General features: G+C 36.5%; 1 protein-coding gene across 2 annotated transcripts in view; it reads right to left on the bottom strand.

Moving 5' to 3' along the window:
- LOC108056252 (ras-related protein Rap-2b) overlaps nt 1-23,317 on the bottom strand; it is a 46,311-nt gene that overhangs the window by 3,422 nt on the left and 19,572 nt on the right. For both annotated transcript variants that reach the window (XM_070218976.1, XM_017139978.3), the window contains exons 2-4: nt 13,547-14,053; nt 10,371-10,602; nt 1,317-1,514 (exon numbers count right to left, since the gene is read on the bottom strand). In XM_070218976.1, coding sequence (XP_070075077.1) covers nt 1,317-1,514; nt 10,371-10,602; nt 13,547-13,635 — 519 coding nt within the window. In that variant the 5' untranslated portion in view covers nt 13,636-14,053. The remainder of the gene's footprint in view (nt 1-1,316; nt 1,515-10,370; nt 10,603-13,546; nt 14,054-23,317) is intronic.

Raw genomic sequence — 23,317 nt, 5'->3', positions numbered from 1 at the left:
CCGAAACTCATTCTCCCCTTTTTTTTTTAATTCTTTGAAGTACACAAGTAATGTTCTGAACATAAGACTAAAAATCTTTAGAAATTGTATTATAAAAATACAAAAAACAAAACTTCTGTTTTATGCTTTAGTAACAAATTAAAACAATTTTATTAATGCAGGTAAATGTTATGAATAGAAGACTAAATAAATAAAAATGTTTAGTAATTTTATTATACAAAGACAAAAATGTAAGAAAAATATTAAGAGACAAAACTTTTGTTTTTTCTTTCTCAAAAAAATCAAAAACTACCCAAAAATGCCTCTTTCTAGCATTGAATTTTTTACAGTGCAGCCACACTTGATGGCATTTCATTTTGTGTGACTTTCGCGCGTAGTTTGCACTTTATTCCGCGAGTCTGTCTGTTCGTCTGTGTGATATTATGTTGCCACGCCCCCCTAACCGCCCTGCCGCCCCACCGCCCACTTTGACATTTTAAATGTTACATTTTTTCGTTGCCTGTGACATCCGAAACAGCTGGGCAGTGTTTTATGTCCTTTGGCTGCCGTTTAACTGCAGCCCACAAATAAAGTGAATGGAGTGCATAAAGTGAGTGCTCATATTGAATATATATGTATGCATGTAAACACCGTGTTCACACTGTGGCTCATCATTTTTGGATTTCGGATTTCGGATTTTCAGATTTTTAGATTTTTGGGGCGTTCTCTGACAAATTGTTTAACTGACTTTCTTTTGGCACCCCACGCTGTCAGTTGAGAAAACTTTTGATTAAACTGTTTGTCCTTTTTTACCCATCCTCCCGTCCTCCTCCCGTTTTGCGCGCTTGACAAACTTTACATAATTGCTAAAAACGCCTTTCTTTTTTCGTTGGATAAAAAGCAATTTTCGTGGGCGTGAGCTGGGGGGCGTGGCAGGCGGCAAGTGGCAAGTGAAGCACAATGGAGCGGTTATTGTATAAACATGCCTTCGAGCAATTTTCCCACACAGAAGAGACAACAATCAAAGCGGTCAGGTCACACTTTCCCCCTTTTGGATAGAGGGCAATTAAAATTGATGCAAATTAGCAGAGCAGGCGAACAAATGACCTCGGTGTGACCTCCGATTTGGAGACTTAATGGTTGGTTTCTCTGATCCTTAAGAATTCGCGGTCTTAATAATTCTCGATTTATTTTAAAATTGATTTAAAATGATTTGAATTTGGAAATTTTGTTGGTTGTTTTCTTTAATCCAGAAGAATACGCGGTCGTACTTATTTTTCATAATAAATGATTAAAATTAGAAAACCACGACCTATTATATTTTTGGTATTACCCACCTCGCGTTCGGTTTCTCCATCGGCTAAAAGATCGATCTTGTTGCCAACAACCACAATGGGAACTGCAGTGGTGGCCTTCGTCTCGTGGATCTGGTCGCGAATTGTGCGCACCTCTTCAAAGGTTGTGGCATCGGTGACATCGTAGACCAGGATGAAAGCATCCGCCGAGGATATAGAAAGAGCACGCATCGCCGGAAACTACAGAAAAAATATAAGAAATACATAGATTCTATTTAGATTTGTTTATAAATAATATTATAAAAATTGTAAATTTTTTTTTTGTTGAAAAGTTCTAACATTCTTCGTTACTTGAAGCCAATTTCGTAACATTAATAGAGGATATATTTTAATAAACGTGACCACTTTTCAGTTATTACAATAATTTTATTAAAGCTAATGTTATTCATTTCCAGAAAATCTGTGTGTTTTTCATATATACATATCAACACCTCTCGTTTTGCAGAATTAAAATGCCCTGCGAAATTCGGAGAAAAACTATTATGGTTATATTTTCATTTCGTTAAATTGTCATAACAATTTCAGTTGAGCAAATGTTGTTGAGCGAAATTATTTCATTGCAAATTTTTCACTTGGCTAACGAAACATTTGGAAATTGAATTAGTAGAAAAATATTATGGGCAAAGAGGAAGGTACATATTTCACTAATTTGTCACATTAATTTCATTGTAGAAATATTTATTTAGTCACATGGAAAATTACATTTTATTATAAAGAATATTTCTTTAATTTATGCATTAAGTTTTTCCCAAAGCTATCACGCATTTATAATACCAATATTTATCGTTGACTTGTCACATAAATATGAAATGAATGTCAGTGTTTGTCTCCCACATGAATTTAAAGGCAGATTACCTATCAGGCAAACACATCCGTGAAAAATGCCTTTCCGCTATATATTCATAATTGATTTCGTGTTGGTGTCACAGTATAAATAAATAATGTTGATAGTTTTGTAGACCAATAAATTTTGGGAGTATTTAAATACCATAACTTAAATATTACGCTTAATTTTCCAACGATTTTTACCTTTTTTTTAAATGTCTGCAGTGCGAAAATGAATTTAAAAAATGCAAGCCTGAGAAATGAGTTAAAAGTGTTGAACAAGGAATGTAAATTACAGCGACGGCAATCATCAACGACAATTGTTTCCTCAATGATAATTTGCATATTATTACTGTCACACACGCACACACTCGCAGCACACTCACACTCTCGTACACGCACATATTTGAATAATCACGGATAATAATGTAAATTTTGAGTTCTATGCCCGTTAAACATTTTCACACTTTTCACAATTTCCCCTCAAGTGGAAGGAAAAAGCGAATGGAAAAAATTGAAATTGAAATCTCTGTGTTGTGTGTGTGCGGGTGTGTGTGCATAATTTTCTAATATTCTCGCCATCGAGCTGAATATTTTTCCGAAAAGAAATTGCTGCAAAATTAGCGAAATATTCACACGAAAGTGCTTACGCATCACAGCGCTTTAAATGGGATAATTTTCACGAGTTTTTCATCACTGCCAAAGCTCTTTTTTTATGATACTAAATACTTCTTCTTTTTTTTTTGTATTTATTTGGCCTTCAGCCATGTCGCAATATTTTAATAAATTTCGCAAAAGCGAAGCGAATGTGCGAATATTTGCAGCAACAGTTTGAGTTTGCTTTATAGCGGCCTTTGAGTGCATTTGAGCACTGCCAAAAGAGAAAGATTATTAAAAAATATATGTTGATAAATATATGTAAAATAAATATATTAAACTAGGTTTTACAATAACCAACATTTCCAAGCCATTTTCGTTTATTTTCTGCCATTAAAATTCCCCCTTTTATTCCATTGTTTTAATAACGTTTTGAATTACTGGTTAAAAAGTATGAAAATCACGTTGGCATTAATGCAGACAAAAGCCCACCGCATTTTGCAATCCCAAATTCCTTAATTAATATTTACACAAAAGTGTGCCCCTGTTTGTCTCTGGTTTAATTAAAGGTCCTTGATGGCCCCACCACAGTGACCCTGACCTCAGCCATGCGCCCCCCCTATTCCCCACCTCTGACATATGACCCCCCTGTCATTGCATGTTCACAATTGTGGCAGGACGGCCAACCCAACCCAACCCAAAACTGAGTTCGCATGTGTACAATTTGTGAATTGTGTTTTGAATCTTTCAAAGTCCCAGGACAACTGGGAGTTCTCCGTCGATTTTTGGCTAGCTCTGTCGATGTGGAATGAACTGAACAAAAATTTCGATTTTTTTGGGAACCTTACAAAAATATTTTGGTACTTAAAAATGAGTATATTTAATATATGATCTTATATAAGTCAAATGGAAAGATCATTGTTAGTAAATTAATAAATTAAAATTTTTTGTTTATACATTTTTTACTTTTTCTTCTTGTGGGTTTCTTTTCAGCAGCAAGTAATTTTTGCGAATGCAAGTGCTGAATGGCAAATGAATCATAGCACAAATGAAACGAATTAGGGCCACGCACTCACGGGAGCTTTAAATGGTTGGGAAAAGGGAACAGAGGGGAAGGGAAAGGAAAGGCTGGTGAAAGGTCTGGGGTCTGGGGAAAAGCGGAAAAACTGCGGCGACAGTTCACTGGCATCGTCTTCATCTCCATTCTCGTTTGTCTGACTGGCGGCAGAAACCGCAACCGCAGCATTTTGGGCACAAGATACATACGTTGTGCAGGAAAATGCGAATGAATGGGTAAAAAATGGGTGGAAAGTGCGGGGAAAAGTGGGGAAAAAGGGGAAAAGTCCCGCCCACCCAGCAGCAGCACTAATGGCTTTCAAAATCATGTGCCTGCCGAGTTAGTTTCAAATTGAGTACCCACACACAGGCGGAGAAAAGCCGGGAAAATGGCAGGAAGGAGGCAGGAAGAAAGGGAAATTTCGGGGGGATGAGCAGAAAACCCAGTCCGTGTTAATAAAAAGGCTACCATTGAAATGTGCAGGCCACTGAGAAATGAAAGTCCAAATGAAAAACCCCAACGAGCGAAAACAAAAAGTGAATGCCCAAGGAAAGCCCTCAGAAACAACACAAAAAAAAAACACAATGGCCAACCAAGTGTCGTGCAGTTCAGATAGCCCTAAAAAAAGAAGGGAGAAAGATAAACCCTGACCTTGCACCTGAACTTGAACCCTAACCTGAATCTCAATCTGAACCCGAAACCCCAATCTGGATAAATATAAATATCTCTTTCTCGGCAAAGGGTAAATGATTGCAAATTGTAGGGAGCACCATCAAATGGACAACAAATTGTTAGGAGCGTTTAATTCAATATTATCAGACAGGAATTGAATTTAAATATCTTTGTAAATAAATCCTTTAAATATAAATTCTGGACTTGAAATATTCTAATATTTTTTCTTTAAATATTGTACATAATATTTCGGTTATTTATTTTAATTTTTTTTCATCAAAGCTGAGAACCATTTAGATATATTAAACTTTGAACTCGTATAAATTCCTTTTTAAATTATTTAAAAAAAAAAATCTGAATTTAAACGAGTATTATTGAGTATTTTATTTTTGAGTATTGGAAATAATATTTTGGTAATATAATCTACATTTTATTTATCATTTTCATCCTAAAGTATTAAAGTACCAAATAAATCGACAAAAGTAGAGATCTATGCAAACTATTCCGGTTATTTTCATTCAAGTCCACCTGATTATTTACTTTTACCTTTTTCCTCCTTATAAATAGGCTTTACCAGGAAAGTTCCTGGAAAAGTTCCTTAGTCCTCGTCCTTCGTCCTCTTTTTTGCCTGTGGAATTTTACCTTAAAATTTAAACCCAGCCCGTGTGTCCTGTTCGCTTTTTTGCGCCAGCTCTCCATTGAAATTTGTTTAGCTTTATGCTCGCATGCTGCTGAATCATTTTCATGTGGCAGACAATTTCCATTTTGGGGCACTTCCTTTCTTCCGTTTTTTTTTCTTCCCCAGCTTCTCTTTTTTTTCGTTCTATTTCCTTTGCCGGGAAAACCGATGTTTTCATCTCATCAAAAACGAGTTGGAAATGCTTTTTTTTTGCTCCCTTTGTTATGATAGCATATTACTGTAAATAACACACGCTCAAGATGGAAACACAGAAGCTCATCTTTTGACCCGAAAACTTTGCCTTCTCTAGTATTTTGTGCATTTCTGCTGCTCTTTCTGGCTTCTGCTACCCATTCCACATACGCCCCGTGGCCCAATTTACTCCCCTCAGTCAATTTCCCACTTGTTACACAGGCGACAAGCCAAAACCAACACCACAAGGATCCTGGATACTGGATCCCGAATCCTCAATCCTGAGCCGCTTCCTGTCGTCGGCAGCTCTGCTTTTACTGTACTCTTGCTGCACGAAGAAAAAATATGACCAAGATTTTAAAAATATCACAATATCTTCTATAAAATAAACAACCGAAAAATACAAAAGTATTACTAAAAAAATTGTGCAAAAAATTGAAATAAATATATTATTGAAACTACAAGGTATTTTATTCATAACTAAAAAAGTGGAAAACAATTTTGAAAGTCAGTTAAGAAAATCAAAATGTAGAATAAAATTTTAAAATCAGAGCATTCATTAAGAAGTTATGAGCAAAACAATTCATGGAATGCAAGCAGTGCAAGCAGTCGATTTACTGATTGCACTCCTTTTAGTAGTAGCGTTATCTGATATTTTTTCCAGTGCTTATCCTTTTCACATGCCAAGCTCTTGATTTCTCAATGGACTCCCAATTGTGTGAATTTTGTTTTGCGCTTTTCATTGATAGATGCCAATGGAAAGTCGAATGGCAATCATTTGGCAAATATTGCTGGGAAATGGGAAATGCAAATGCCGCTTCTGGAATCTATCCCCAGATCGCACATATTCTCTAAATTTAAGTCCCTCCGACAAAAGTTGATTCAATTTTGGCTTTGAGCATGGAAACTGATGCCAGCCACACACTCTTGCCAATTGCATTCGCACATCGGGCCAAGGTAAACAAAAACGAAGCACAAAAAAAACACACGCACTCAAATTGCACTTAGTTAGATTCGGCTTAAACCTGAAACAAAATGCAAAAACTTTAACTTAGTTTGAAGTTCACTAACTTGATTCACACGTGCCGTTCTGTGTGGGAAAACTCTGCATTTATTGAATTTCCGTTTTGCCCTCACCTTTTTTATTTTTCATTTTATTTTATTTTATTTTGTTGAGCCAAGCCAAGTCTTTGTCAATAACAAATTTTAATATCGGACAAAAGGGAGCTTTTCGTTTTCTAATCGGATAAAAACTAGTATAGTAGTTCTGTACTAAAAGGGGGAAAAAAGAAGACTCTTTATTCCGTTCCGGGAATCCATCATTGATTTAACAATGGCAAAATTTACAACTATAGGGAATTTTGGAAGCATTATAGAAGCACTTAGAGTGAAAAGAAAAATTGTTAAATCATTTGGCTGGTATGACAACTATTTGTGACAAAACAAATATGGTATGGTAACTCACTAATTGGCCAAACTGATTGTTCCGTTTGGCTAAATTCCTCTGAAAGCCCTGCAAATACTTCACTCTTGCTGCCAGTGCAATACGATGATAGTGTCAGAGGTAAAAACGGTGGAAGTCCACACGGAAAAAAAGTTTATTTTAGCCGTTATTTTCCCTTTCTTTTTTTTTTGGTTTCTTTTCTACTGCTGTGAAAAACAATACCGTGTGCACTAAAAAAAGCGCTTGTGGCCAGAAATGTGTGATCAATTTTGAACACAGTTCGGGTTAATTTGAGACCTAAAAAAAAATAGGGGGAAAAAAGAAAACAGCCCCCCTAAAATGCCATTATGGACTCATAACGTTTGCGTTATTGATTTGAAAAATGGAAAATGTAAAGTGTGGCAAAAAAAAAGGGTGGGTGAATCCAATTACATGTCAGCCTGGTTGGCAAACAATGGCAGCTTTATTTTGCCACTTTTTCCAGCCCAGCCGAGCCCAATTCAATTACAATTATCAGTGTTCGGCGGATAAAGGGTAATTTCCACGTCGACATGAAGGGAAAAATACCATTAAATACATTACTATTTAACTGAGTTAATATTCCACTATTATATTCATAATTTATAATTATAATATATAATACATTTAGTTTATAAATTGAATACTATATTATTCGACTATTAGGATTAAGACAAAAAACTTGAGTAAACGGTGATATTATTTGTGCCACCACTGTGTGTGTTTTAAAAATATTTGCAAATTGGAATTTTTGTGCAAATACCATTTGCAGCAGGTAAACGTAAAGGTAAACGTAAACAGGGGAGTTATTCGCCCTGCTTTGCCAGTAATTTTCAGTTGCCGCTGGAAATGCGGAACAAATATTGACCAGGGGTGGCGAAAAGGGGGCCTCCGGAAACAAGGGTGTGTGTCGGAGGGCTGCCTGCGGTGTGTTATCTTTTGGCACACGCAAAAATATCACTCATACGCATGGCGGAACCTTGCGGGACTAAGCCAGCGTGAAAACTATTTGGCCAAGCTGCGGAATTCGAGAGTTTATGGCCCAAAGCAATGGAAGGGAGCTTAAAGTGCGTTTCGCTTGGCTAACAATTGTTTGAATTCTCTCGGTATTTTTTTAAAGCTGAATGACTGCTCCATAAAGGCACATTTTAATTGCATAAATAATTATAATAATATCCCTTTAATTATTTTGCACGCATTTCATTACGAGTGTGGATTTATTACATCATATTGATTAAAATGCGGTTGAGCAACAGGGATTAAATTCATTTAAATTGATTGAATTATTAAATGAAGTATTTAATTGTTTATAAAAATATATAATAAATCGCCTTAAGGCTGTGAAACGCACTGTCCTTTTGACCCTGTCCTCTCTGTTTGTCTTTCAAATGGAATCCAGGAAGGACAATGCCACTTGCTTATGGCCACTTGGCTGCAAATGATTGCGCATCCGCACCGTGTGCCCCGTGCAGCGATGACGAATGCGTTTGGAAAATGAAAAAGTGCACTTTCCACGGGCGGCTGTGTGTGTTTAGTGGGGTTGAAAATGAAAATCCCTTCGCAATCAACGCATATATCAGGATTATGTGACACCAGACTTGACCGAAGGACCACTCTTATTAACCCAACGCACCAAACACATGTAGTATACACACAACACAGCCCATGATGTGACCTGCCACTAGGCGATTTATGTTTTCGGGGTAGAGGCACTATATGGATCCCCCTTTTACCCCCCAGCAGGGGTCGTAAAATTTATGAGCAATGCGTGAATGTGTTAAAATTTATGCCTCGCCGGGTTGCCACTTTGCCAGTTTGCCAGCTTGGTTGTTATACACAAACTACACCACATATATCCTCCAAGGGTGCGGGATCTTGTGTTTATTTGGGCATCCATCAGGCGAGGGTTGCGATTTGGCCTGATTTTGGAGTTAACTCCAAATGATTATCCCACTTTCAGGGCTTCGCATGAGCTGCCCTGCGAATCCGTGTTTCATTAGTTCCATTCTGGCCTCCATATCTGTGCTGTACGATTGCATTGTCCGTAAATCGAATGGAAGATGGAATATGTTATAGACTGCACGGCAAAAAAAAAAAAAGAATTTGTTTTCTAAGGATGTCAACTAAACAACTTGACTTTAAACATATATTTCTATATGATTCTAATAAGATATATTCTCAACTAAACTAGGCTATTTATTAGGACTTAACCTATAATACGGACAAAAAAGTATTTTAAGTATTATTCGGTATTTTTAAAGGTACTTCTAGAATTTTATTTTAGTTTTTATTAGAAATAAAATAAACACCTATATTAAGAACTTAGTTTATTATTATTATAAAATAATTTATTAATTAATATTTAAACAATATGAAATATATTTGAAAACATTCCATAGAATGCTAGTGCCATTTTGTTTCAGTGCAAACACTATATGAAGTGCTCCTCATTTTTCGCCAAGGACACAACATCGAACATTGAATGTCGAGTCGAGAGTCACAGTTCAGTTGGCTTCGGCTTCACTGGGCTTGCAATCTCTGCCTGACTGACTCCATTTGTAGTAGCATATATCCCGCATTGTGTGCCTGCATTCATAAGGTATGTGTATGTATGTATGTATAGAGTAAGGTGCGCCACGCCCACTTCGCCCCCACTTCGGGCAACCCCCCCGCTGTTCGCCTTTCATGAACAAGAGAGCATTTCAATTCACGCGCAGCGGAAGTGCCAGCGAAATTGAATCGCAGGCTGTAATTTCCGCTGCAGCCAGCTGGATGATGATAATAATGATGATGATTATGAGATGGCCAGGTGAGGTAAAGGCTGCTCCTGGAAAATCAGTAGATGTACCCAGCAGATTCCGGATCCAGCATCCAGTAGCCAGAATCCAGAAACCTGGGCGGCGACAGCCCTTTGATAATATTGAAAAGCAACTAAATGCTGCTGGCGCCCTGTTGCAGCCCATTAGAGTTGGTTATTTAAAATTAAAAGCCCTGCTGCTGCTGCTGCTGCTCGAGGACTACGGGGAACTGAAACTGCTGCTGAAAGTCCTGCCACAGGATAAGCCAGCATGAGTGCCAGCCATACCCCCCAACCCACTTACACCATGGCCACAAACAATTTGATTCACTTAATGAAGCCAGCGTGGAAAGTGGGTGCACTCATAAAAATATTTGCACCCCATTACCGCAGTCACTGGGAACAAATAAGTACTGATTGAACTTGACTTGTTCTATTAAAAATCAACTTAAATACAAATGAAATGTAATATATAAAGTATTTTCAAATATTTGTAATAATTTAAATGCTGATATTTAAAACCATCGATTTTTGGGAAATGACAAAACTATCGATAGGTAATCGACATTATCGATGGTTTTGTAATTTTGCATTATATTGCTATCGATTATATTGCCTAAGTGGTTTCAAAAATCAGAGATTTTATTCCATTTGACTGAGAGTAGTATACATTTCTTATCGATAATATCGATATTTCTGATTTAAACGAAATTCAGTCATACTTTCACAGTGCACAATTTCACATTTTTACTCACCTCATAGGAACCGGCAGTGTCCAGGATATCGAGGGTGAGACTAACGCCGGCGATGGAGAAGTTGCCCTGGTGCATCTCCTCGATGGTCCGCTTGTATTTGGTGCTGAATGTGTTGTACAGAAACTGGGTGATTATCGACGTCTTGCCCACCTTGGCAGAGCCCATGACGACGATTTTGTGGCGGGCGTTGGCCGGTCCGATGGCATCGTCGACCGCGTTATTCCTGCCCACTCTGCGTATGCGTGATTTTTGGGTTGAGCGTTGAGAGTTGATGGTTGAGAGTGAGGTAGAACATGGAAAAACATGAAACATAAAACGTGACTTGAGTGAGTTAAGTTCGCTGCAATTCAATTAATTCGCGGGTCTCCGCGCAAAGGCTTTTCTCTCCATTTTGATGCATGATTTAATAACAAACCCAAAACCCCCCTTCCCCACCACTCGCTGTAAATTTCAATGGATTTCACTTTATCCCCATGGGCGACTCATTAAATCTGTGCGCCACATTTAAAATTAATCATTACGGCAACATCACAAAGCGTCAACTGCGAAAGTAGAGCAAACAAAAGGACCCTCACTCTATAAACAGAGCGGTATATAAACGATATGCTTAATGGTATATAGTTATATAGTATATAGTGCAGGTGTGTTCGGTGGTCTGCCTGAAAATTAATTGGGAATCGGGGGAATTATTTGTCTTTGGCAACGGATGTCAGCTTTAAAGCTTGGGATGAAACGGTTGAAATACATCCTCAAAATGTGGCAGATTTAATGGATTTCGAACAAAAAGAATAACTAGCAATAAATTAAACGATAAACGATTATTGTGCTCTTGATTTAACTCTTTTTAAAAAAATATATAAAATATAAATAGAAAAGTTATGGATTGCCCACAGTTGAGTTAAACAAACTGCCATAAATACTTTCTACTTATTAGTTTTTAGCTGTTAAAGTTGCTGTCCAAAACATAGTTGCGTTCAAGATTTATGGAACTTTGTAAAAAAACAATGAACACAGAAAAAATATTAACAAAATATCCAATAGATCGCGTCATCCATACATATATTTTTACATATTATTTTACTAAATTTGGCATTTTAAAATAGTTGTTAAATTTGAATTATTTTGATATGAATTGACCATATTTCAAATCGAATTTTTTTCTGTGTAGTGTTGTAGCTCACTTTTGTAAAATATCAAATGCTGTATATAAATTATATTTGATTTATAAAAACATATAAATAAAATACTGGAGAATCTCTTTATAATGCGGTTGTCTGTTTTCGAAATGTACAAAATGCCACATGTGTATGTTGAATGTTGAAAGTTGAAAGAAGAAACTTCCTTATCTCGGCTACTGCTGCTGCTGCTGGTGGTTGACAGCGAAAGTAGGAACAGGAAATATTCCGGGTGGAGAACACGGCACATCTGCGATGAAATCCAATGCCATTTCCGGCTGGACAATGGCCACAAAGCCGCAGAATCCGAGGATGACAGCTCCTCCTTCGTCCTGCGAAACGATAAATCAGGGAAATCCAAGGGAGAACGGGCTGGAATCCGAATCGAAGGAGCAGAAGTGGCATAATTGTTCAACGGGAGACGGCTAACCAACAGCGGATCAAATTTGACTTTAATAAGCGCAATTCTGTCTTGTCTTTTATTTATTTTTTTTTTTTTGGCACCTTTTCCTTGGCGTTCTATAAATATTTTTCCCAACGGGGAAAAGGAAAAGTAAAACAACAAAACAAAAACAAGAAGAAAATTGTAATCAAAGGCCCGCAGAACATGAAATTCTTGTCCTGACAGGCGAAACAAAGGAAAAGTATGCAAACTACGGAAAACCGTTTCCCTTTCGCATTTTCTCATTCTCATTCTCATTTTCTGGTTTTCCTCCCTTTTTGCGTCCTTTGAACTTGATGAAGAAATGAAAATGTTACCCCAAAAAGTGAAAACATAGATGCCAGTTGAAAATATTATTTGCTGCCCGCTCATCTGCCATCTCTTGAATATCTTCTGCCGAATCGAATGGGATCGCAGGATCTGACCACATTGTCCTTGGCAGGAAAACTTTCCTCGACACTTTTCTGATAAAGTTCAGCTCGGAATTTTGCACTCCTTTCTCTTTCCCTTCGGCTTCCTCGACTGCACAAAATTCTTTTGCAATTATTGCGGGCAGCAATTGAAGTTTGGGGCCACTTCAACTTTCTGACACTTTGACTGGTTATCTTGGGTTAACTTTGGGTTGCCGGGCTTTGCTATCCGGGGATTCCCCCGGATTTCGGGATGAAATCCCCCCAACTAAGACTTACACGTGTCCGCCGTTTGTCACGCTGTAATACCAAATGCTAAATGTTAAATGGCGAATGGTGAATGCCACCCACACATATTTATAGTCGGCTATAATATGGATTTGTGGGCGGTATTAGTGGTTAAATTGCATTGCATTAGAGAGGGCAATTTATTGAAGGCATCTCATTTCGTCGTACATCATCATCATACATGCGAGCACTTATTTGTTCAAGAACATTTACCACCAAAGCCATAAATATTGCGAGCATGATTTTAGAATGCGCCTCTACTAAATAGCGACTAATTTATGACTCGGTTACACTTTTAGAAAAATTCTCTAGTTGGCAAGTGAATTGCAAATAATTTAATGGCCTTATGATGCTGGACTTATTTTTAAAAGTCATGGCAACCTAGAAACAAAAAATGATTTACAGCTTAAAACTGTTTTATGAATTTATTTGCAATTATAAAAAAAAAAACAAAAATGTTTAAACGATTTAGATAATAAATTTGCAGTACTAATTCATATTTTAGAGGGTGTCTAAAAGTATACAGGGAATAAAAGATAGTCGCCTTTTTTGTATGAATTCACATCAGTTTTAGTTTTAAAATATATTGTAGCATACTTTTAGACACCTATATAGCGATTTAATCTTAAAGTAGAAATGTGTGTAAACTATTTTTGGAGGTCTACAGTTTGTGCGTTTCTGCGCTTTTTATGAACCATAAATATTGGCGTGCTTGCATAAAAGAGCACGTTTTTTGCCCTTTTCCAGGTGAGAGATGCAAAACCCATGTACATATGCTACATTTTAGCCCTTTTTTTCTTGTTTTTTGGTGTTTTTTGGTGCTTTTAAGTGGGATGGGTGGTTCACTCAGCCATAACTTACTTGTCACGCTTTGGTTTATCCTCGGCATTGTCATCCTTCATGAACGAGGGCTGCAGGCTGAATCGGCGACGCAAGTGACGGCCCCGCATCCTGCAATCCTTGAAGTTTCCTCGGTGTCCTGGTTGTCCTTGTTGACTACTGTTGATATATATGTATACGAACGCTCCTCGCTTTTCGCTCAGTGCGCTCAGCTTTTTTTCTTCTTCGATTCGGTCTGTGACGTTTTATTATCAGCAGTCAGTGTAAGTGGAGCAGTAACTGTAGCGGTAACTGTAGCGCTAACTGGCAAACTGTTATGGCCACGTTAACGGTCGTCGTCGGTAGTTGTTGGCTCCTTAGTCCTTAGTCCTTCGGCCTTAGTTTATTATTAGCCCCGCCAGCGTTTTTCCCTTTCCGCCCTTCCACCGGAAAATGCAAATATTTGCTCTTCTTTCTCGAGTCTTACGTTTCGTTTTAATTACGTGACTCCGATGATGATAATTTCCTTGGCAAATTCCCCGTGTTTACCTGCAAATGGAAAATGTTCTGGATGAGACACAAAACACAAGACAAGACAAGAGGCGAAAAAAGCTATAAATTACAAGCCACCTGCTTATCTTTCGGCTGAAGCTTTCTGGGTGTCAGCATTTGATAATTGAAATTAAAGCGAAAATCGTTTGGGCCAAAGGGAAACAAATTTACAATAAATACCAACACGAAAAAGGGGCGAATTTCGCCGAAAGAACTGCCGAAGGTTTGATTACTGTGCAAGGAAAATAAATAAATAAAAATAAATTGCATGGAAAATAGGTATATTAAATGAGTAATTTCTTAAAAGCTTTTGAATTCCCTAGAAATAAAAATTCGTTTCGAAATATTTTACAATTATAAACTCAGATTAAATTACAAGAATTTTTTTAATCTCTGCACTTTAATTAAATAAATCATGAATCGAAACAAATAAAATAATTTTATTTTTCTGTCAGATATATTTTCTTGATCCCAGCTGCCGGGAATGCTCCCTGGGAAATGGCATTCAAGAAAAAGTTCAACTTTCGCCAAGTTAAACTTTCTCGGGGCTAATTAAACAGATTTATGTGGAGGGGGCGTGGCAGTCGAAAGCCCTTAGACTCTCTCTGTTTTCTACTTTCTACATTCTACTGCCTTTTTCGCGTGCAGCAGCTCTCACTAAATGCCCTGCTACTTATTTTAATTTTATGGGTATTTTTGTAGCAGTTTCTGTTCTTCCTTAACTTAGTTTATGTTAAGAGAAAGGAGAAAAGCGGGATGAAGAACAATGTGGCTGACATTAATTAGACTGTAATGGAGTGAAAGTACAGGTCTCTGAGTTTAAAGTTGCCTTGCATCCGAAAACGATGCACAGAAAGAAAATAATTTGATATCGCATTTATGTCGATCGTTGGCTTAAGCCGAAATTATATTAATTATTTAAATATTATCATTTTATGTTATTATTTATTAATTTATTTATACAAATTTTACCCCCATGACTAATTTTTTCTTTCTGTGTAGGAAGCAAAAAAGGACGAGTGCCCTTTTCAAATGCATTTCAAGCGATTAAATGTTACTTGAAGTGCAACTTAATCTGCCCCAGCTTACACACACATTTGTATGCACATGTGGAAAAAGAGGCTCTGAAATAAAATCCGAAATTGTATCTGTTTCCCACGCAATTTCCTTTGTGAACTGCAGTATTTGGCACAATGTGCAACAAGCTGCAGTTGCAACAAACAGCACGCAAGTTGCAGGCAAGAAGCGGAAATCGCTTGAAAATGCCTTGAAATCACTCAGCATTCAGAGCAGAAGGAAGAGCACCAGCAGGAAAAACCCGGGGAAAGGCAGGAAAAGCTACTGCGCGCCGGCGAGACCGAGAAGCAGACGAAAAGCAACTCAATTGTTGGGCATTATCCATATTCTGTGGCCCTCAAAATGGATCAACTCCAGCCGGAAAGACAGCAGCCGAAAAAAGGGAAAAAAGGGGAGAAAATGCTTTATATTTTATTTACAGCGAAAGGTAAATGAATTAATTGCTGGCGTGGGGAAATCTAACAATCATTTCATTAGCGGAACAATAGAAGAATCGACGTGTGCCCAATGCAAGTTAGGTCACTCGCCTAACTTGCAAATTATATAATTAATTAAATAAAAATGTTAAATATTTCTTTGGATTGTGTGTAGTTGTTTTGAAGGACATTAACCCCGTATTCGACCAAAATTGTTTGCAAATTGACTGAGCGCTTTCTTTGCCTACATTTCGGGGGAATTTAAAATTCACTTTTGCTAAGCTCCTTTGCGTTTAGAGAAGTCTGATTTTTTGCGCACCGAAGACTGAAGATTGAAAGACGCTTAAGCAAGTCAAACTTTGGCAGCTGTGTGCTTTTTCTATTTTTTTCTATTCTCCGGTTTTTTTTTTTATGTTTTTGAGGAGGAGGAGGAGCACTGTGTGTGCAGTGGGTCTTAAGACCAGTTGATCCGAACTGCCAGTGAAACTTTGGCTGCGGCTTAGGAGCCCGAAAATTTGCTCAAGTTAAACGAGTTGCGGCATATTGACTGCAGTCAGCTGAATAAATGGATTATCCTGGGTGGAAAATGGGGGGGGGTCAAAGGTGGTGCAAAGGGGTGAAAGGAAATTGCCTGCGGTTCTTTTGTTTTGTCTTGGTCTTTCCCTTTCCCGGCTTCTCTTTACTAAATTAATTTGTCTAAATTTTTGTTGGTTAACCCCATGTATTTTTTTTCTCCTTTTTTTTCTTACCCCAGGACAGACAGAGTTCGTGGTAGTCATGCTGAAAAGTAGTGAAAAGTGGAGAAAATGCAACTTTTCAATTGCACTTGAAACATTCGATTTGCATAAAGTTTAGCGCAATTCGACGAAATTGCCAATGCAATGGTGGCAAAAATGCAGGGAAAGCGGGGAAAGCAGGGGAAAGGAAAGTCTGTGCTCCAGTTTCACAGGCTATCGAATGGAGAATAAAAATCTTGAATCGATTCTTTTATTTGGCCAACAACTTTGGTAATAATTTTGCACAATCTTTCGCCATCAGGCAAACACTCAAATTTCATATGGTTTTAAATACATATTTGCTCCCTTGACCATTTAAAAACCGAAAGCCAAAATTGCAAATTTATCAGTGGGGAAATGAAAATGCAAACTATCAAGAGAGAATTTTAAATACAATATAAATATCTTGAAATTTGAATAAAGATACCTAAAATTGTTTGTCTAGTTTAAGAGTACTTTGCTACTCTTTCCCTTTTTCTTTATTTTTACATTTTCCTCCTTTCGCTAGGTGCTTATTTTATTATCTGGAACATTTTCCGCTTTTCATTCAATGCAATTTATGAATAATAATAGCGATAATAATAATAATAAATCATTGAATACCGTTGGACGGGGATCGTAAAACGTATTTCGAAATAAATAATCATGAAACGTAGCGCACATAAAACGAAATGAATTGAAATGCAGAATTGCCGGGGGGTTGAAAAGACTCGATAATATATTTTTGGCTAAGGTGGAAATTGGGAGTTTATTTTTGAAGGACAAACGGATGATGAAAATAATGCAAGCTCATTGCTGGAATTTCTAGGAAATTTCTGTGAAATTTCTATGAAATTTCCAAAATGCAAAAACGTTCCCGTTTGGTCATAGATTTGTTAGCCCTTCCTTGCAATTTGTGTGGTGGTGTTTGCCAGATTAGCAGGAATCTCCCCCCTCCAACTGGGTTCCTAATGTCCCTATCTACCTACACCTACCTACCCAGTGTGTTTGCTTGTGCTTTTATGTGTGGGTGATGTTCGTGACTGGCCCTGAATGCACTGGCTCACCTGCTCTCCAGGTAAAACCAGGCAAAACAGCTAGCTGCTACCCACCGCCCAAGCATTCAGCCAGGTGCAGCACTAAAATTGAAAAGCATAAATACTTGTGTACATGTACTATAAACATAAAGCCCCCCAGTATATAGAGAAGGGCTCCTCCTCCTGGAAAAAGGGCCACAAAATGTGGGGATGTATGCTCCGCTCCTCCTTTCCCACATACGAATACGAGTATCCTCTCAATTTTTACCTCATTTCTGTTTAATTTGGTGGTTTCACCAGAGGGTCTTTAAAAATAGATGGGTAGTAAAACAAAATATTATATTGATTGTTTATCTTCAACTGGTAATCCATTTGATGTTGAGCTGTCACATAATAAGGATTCATCTTCGTATCAATAGCGGTTTCAGATGAGTCTTGAAAATACATCGACACAAAAAAACACGTCGCGGTTAAATCGATATGCGCATGGTAAATTTCTGGCATATCGGAGATTCTCTGACTTCGATAAAGAAAGGAAGCAGCAATGTGATAATTTAATTTACGTGAGTGCGATCGAGAAATACACTCTCAATTCGAAATAGAGCGAGATAGCGCTTAAAATTACACGAGTGTTGTTTACATTTCCAGCATATCAAGTCAAATTTGATACCACGTAACGTAAAATCGATCATCGTTTCATATCAAGTTTTTTTTGGGTACACTGATCATGATAAACCATTATTATATAAATGGTTTAATAATAGGCTTATAAGGAATTTGCCATCATGTCATAAGCGTCGAAACGGAACGAGATGGAATGTAACAAAGGACAGCAACAATTGGCCAAAGCAACAGGCAAAACACAACAACAACAATGGTCACAACAAACAAAGACAAACAACTGAATTCGAATTCCTCCAGGGGGCTTCCCTCCAAATAAATTTCCTTTCCTCTGTTTTCTCGGTTTTTTGGGATCTGGTCGGGCGAATGCTAATGAATCGGGGCCGGTGGGCCTTTCAGCATTATATATACATGTATAGAGGGGGTGGTGTTGTATGCGGCAGTGGAAATCTGATGAAAAACAAATAAACAATCAGAACCAAGGAAAGCAAGGCAAGGCGAAATGAAATGAAATGTCACAAAAGAAACAAAGGAGGGTGGGGTGTGCTTTTTTTGTTTTTCGGGTAAGGATGAGCAGCAGTAGACAAATAAATGACGAAACAATGACAATGAAGAACGGACCTCGAAAATTCAAAGATCTTTTGCTCGGTTTATTGACTCACTGTTGTTTTTGCTTATAAATAGAGCCCCCTTTAAGTCCTATAAAATCCTAAATAGCTCTCAAAGCCATTTGGTGTTCAGATTGAAAATAAACAAAAATAGAAACAAGAAAAACAAGCGATGAACGAAAATGGATTTAAGCGAGACTTCAAATTGGCAAAAATATCTTTTGATGATTTTAAATTTCAAGGTGAATTTCAAAGGAGGTCAGCCTATATTTTTATATATCATATCACCCCCCGTGGATCATGATTTTTTGCGAAAAATGGGCAAAAAATAAAATGTCCCGGTTTAAATGCCAATCGATTAAAAATTTTATAACGAGTTCAGAAATGTATGAAAGGTATGACAATCCTTACTTTAAATCAGTATTTGCTTTGTTTTAGCGAAAAAACCGGTTTTGTTTTTTTTTTTTTTTGGAAATTCGTGATTTCAGTTTTTGACAAATATATAAATTTTTTCTTTTGGTTTTTTGCTGTAACTTGGCCAAAAATGGTCCTACACCAAAAATACATACTGTTTTGAACAGATAACAAAATTTGCTATAAATCCATAAAACTTTCCGTGTGATTTTGGAAAAATAAAATTTTCGCCAATTTTTAATTTTTTTATAAGGGGGTACCCCATGATTTTTTGCGAAAAATTAAAAATACATAAAATGTCAAGGTTTAAATGCCAATCGTTAGGAAATTTAATAACGAGTTCAGAAAGGTATGACACTCCATACTTTAAATCAGTATTTGCTTTGTTTTAGCGAAAAAAACGGTTTTGTTTTTTTTTTGGAAATTCGGAATTTCAGTTTTTGACAAAAATTGAAATTTTTTCTTTTGGTTTTTTGCTGTAACTTGGCCAAAAATGGTCCTACACAAAAAATACATACTGTTTTGAACAGATAACAAAATGTGCTATAAATCCATAAAACTTTCCGTGTGATTTTGGAAAAATAAAATTTTCGCCAATTTTTAATTTTTTTATAAGGGGGTACCCCATGATTTTTTGCGAAAAATTTAAAATGCATAAAATGTCAAGATTTAAATGCCAATCGTTAGAAAATTTAATAACGAGTTCAGAAAGGTATGACACTCCATACTTTAAATCAGTATTTGCTTTGTTTTAGCGAAAAAAACGGTTTTGTTATTTTTTTTGAAATTCGGGATTTCAGTTTTTGACAAAAATTGAAATATTTTCTTTTGGTTTTTTTGCTGTAACTTGGCCAAAAATGGTCCTACACAAAAAATACATACTGTTTTGAAAAGATAATAAAATTTGCTATAAATCCATAAAACTTTCCGTGTGATTTTGGAAAAATAAAATTTTCGCCAATTTTTAATTTTTTTATAAGGGGGTACCCCATGATTTTTTGCGAAAAATTTAAAATACATAAAATGTCAAGGTTTAAATGCCAATCGTTAGGAAATTTATTAACGAGTTCAGAAAGGTATGACACTCCATACTTTAAATCAGTATTTGCTTTGTTTTAGCGAAAAAAACGGTTTTGTTTTTTTTTTTGGAAATTCGGGATTTCAGTTTTTGACAAAAATTGAATTATTTTCTTTTGGTTTTTTTGCTGTAACTAGGCCAAAAATGGTCCTACACAAAAAATACATACTGTTTTGAACAGATAACAAAATGTGCTATAAATCCATAAAACTTTCCGTGTGATTTTGGAAAAATAAAATTTTCGCCAAATTTTAATTTTTTTATAAGGGGGTACCCCATGATTTTTTGCGAAAAATTTAAAATGCATAAAATGTCAAGATTTAAATGCCAATCGTTAGAAAATTTAATAACGAGTTCAGAAAGGTATGACACTCCATACTTTAAATCGGTATTTGCTTTGTTTTAGCGAAAAAAACGGTTTTGTTATTTTTTTTGAAATTCGGGATTTCAGTTTTTGACAAAAATTGAAATATTTTCTTTTGGTTTTTTTGCTGTAACTTGGCCAAAAATGGTCCTACACAAAAAATACATACTGCTTTGAAAAGATAACAAAATTTGCTATAAATCCATAAAACTTTCCGTGTGATTTTGGAAAAATAAAATTTTCGCCAATTTTTAATTTTTTTATAAGGGGGTACCCCATGATTTTTTGCGAAAAATTTAAAATACATAAAATGTCAAGATTTAAATGCCAATCGCTAGAAAATTTAATAACGAGTTCAGAAAGGTATGACACTCCATACTTTAAATCAGAAATTGCTTTATTTTAGCGAAAAAACTGCTTTGTTTTAGAGAATTTCGGGATTTCAGTTTTTGACAAAAACTGGAATTTTTTCTTTTGGTTTTTTTGCTGTTACTTGGCCAAAATGTTTGTTATTAAATATATCGAGAATTTTAAATAAATTTTTTGTTAATAAATAGTTGGAAGAATAGTTCGAATAAACACTTTACTTTACCAGCCAGCCTATTAAATGTAAGGTAGCTTTGGGAGATTTACTGCGTAAGACCCCCATAAACTAAGCCCCATAATCAGACCGCTTTGAACATTAAACCCAACTCTTTGTGGCATTACGAATTCCCGTTGCCCATTGAGCGAACTTTGTCTAAATTGATTTGAATATTTATGAAAATGGTTGGGGCGCAAGGACACACACTTTGATATGTCACAATCACCATCAAGTAAAACTCTGGGTGTACAAATGTACATACATATGTAGGTAGATAGGTGGTATAGGTAAAAGGGTTTGGGTTTTGGGGCTTTTTCAGATCGGCTTAATCGCAAAGCCGCAGCCAAAACGAGGGCTCAAGTAATTATAAATGCCATTTTGTGTCGGTTTTGTTTAGCATGAAGAGATAAGAGAGCGGTTTTCGGGTGGTTTGTTTTCATGGGGTTAACGTGGGACATGCATATTTATCATTTATATGTAGGCACAACAATTTGTGTCTGTCTCATGGATGACACGAAAAAGGCAATTTAAGCAAACATACGCACAGACCTCCCATATCCCATAAACAAGGGGAAAAGAGGTGACAGTAGGTGGCATCTTCGCCGCAGGCATTACAAAAATTTCACACACACTCGACGCAAAAAATAAAACAAATAAATAAAGGAGAAAACAGAGCACCCGCACACTGTCAACAACAAGCAACAGCCCCCTACAACAAATGAAAAGAACAACAAATAGAGTAACAGCAAATAGAAATGAAGGCAACAACCATTCGGAAAACCAACAAAATTAACTTGCTCTTATCATTCGCAACAAGAATCGGGCCAAAAAGCGTATATAGAACCAAACTGAATTAAAGTTAAACGGGTGAAACACAGAAAAAAATATTATCATAATATTGGGATTTTATTCACATAAAATAAATCATTTAATATAAAATTTAAAGGCGTTATCCACATTCAGTTAATAGTTTAGAAAATAGTACAAAAGAAATAATAGTACAAAAAGAAAGGATAAAAATAAAGCTAAAGAATTCGCGTCTTGAAAAAAATATCTAGCTGTTAAAAAAATTGGTTAAAAAAATATTAGGCAAAATTTTTTGATTAGTTATTTCAAGATTCACAGACCCTAAATTAATTATCACACACATTTTTCTTGCTGTGCAGGCAGCAACTGAAGTCTGAGTTGTGAATTCGGAGGCTTGGGACATTTTCCACGAGGAAAAGCCAATGACCCAAAGCAGCCAAATGACATGCCGGCACACAAGAGCTCCTTATCAGCCATGGGCCATGTGTGTGAAGGATGTGGCTGTGGAAATGGTGCTTGTTGCTCGCCACAGTGGGGCAAGATTGCTGATTACGGGCGCCCAATTAGTTAAGTCTTTCATTAGCTACCTATTTTAATGGTTATTTTTTTACCCTTTTTTTAAATTAAAATTACATTTTGTAAGTTCCTGATTTTAATGACTAAAATTGATTCAATTGATAGTGCTCTTAAGTTAGGCTTGAATATTTAAGAAACCTTAGGACTTAATGTCGGCCATTCTTAGAATACTTAGTAAAACCTAGAAAAAAAAGTTTGCTTTAAGTTCCTGTCATCTTACGTTCTCCTTTTCCAGTTGCTTAAGAACCCAGTGTGCGGAAAAAGTTGTCTTTTGTTTTTCGCAAAAGTTGTCGCTCTAGTTTTCCATTTCCTGAGCGCTGTCAGTTCGCCGTTCTTCGGCTGTTCGACTTCATCTTTATGCCTGCAACAGATTCAGCTCAAAAACACAAAAAAAAAAGAAAAAAACAACAATAGTTCGGGGAGATATATAACAACCGACAAGGAAAAACAGCAACAATGACGACGACAATTTGTGAGAATTTTTATAGACAAGCGTCTTGGGTGGGAAATTATGGCCTCTCGCCTCTTATGCGAATGTATATGTAAGCACTGGGAGAAAAGTGGGAGTATTTAATGTTGTACAAAAGTTAAGAAATGTCAAAAGAGTTATATTCGAATTATTCGAATTCAATGCCCTTTTAAATTAGAGTTTGAAAATGATCGATATGTTCGATAATATCGATGCTGAAGAGAAAATACACATCGAGATCGATATTTTTTTGAAGTTTCATATTATTATTAAGAAATTACTTCAGAATTTTACATTTTTTATATAACAATCTTTGGGTTCCTTAATTGTTTTCAGTGCATGTTTCTTGCCCCTGTGTGAGTGCGATGCGTGCTTGTACTAATGAGACAATTTCCACTAGTTTCGCGTGTGTGTGTGTGCAAGCGTGTTGTCTTGAATTTTATCCCCTAATGAACT

The sequence above is a fragment of the Drosophila takahashii genome, chromosome X, assembly GCF_030179915.1.
Source record: "Drosophila takahashii strain IR98-3 E-12201 chromosome X, DtakHiC1v2, whole genome shotgun sequence".
In the NCBI taxonomy this organism is placed as follows: domain Eukaryota; kingdom Metazoa; phylum Arthropoda; class Insecta; order Diptera; family Drosophilidae; genus Drosophila; species Drosophila takahashii.
This window is presented reverse-complemented; position numbering and strand designations above follow the sequence as displayed.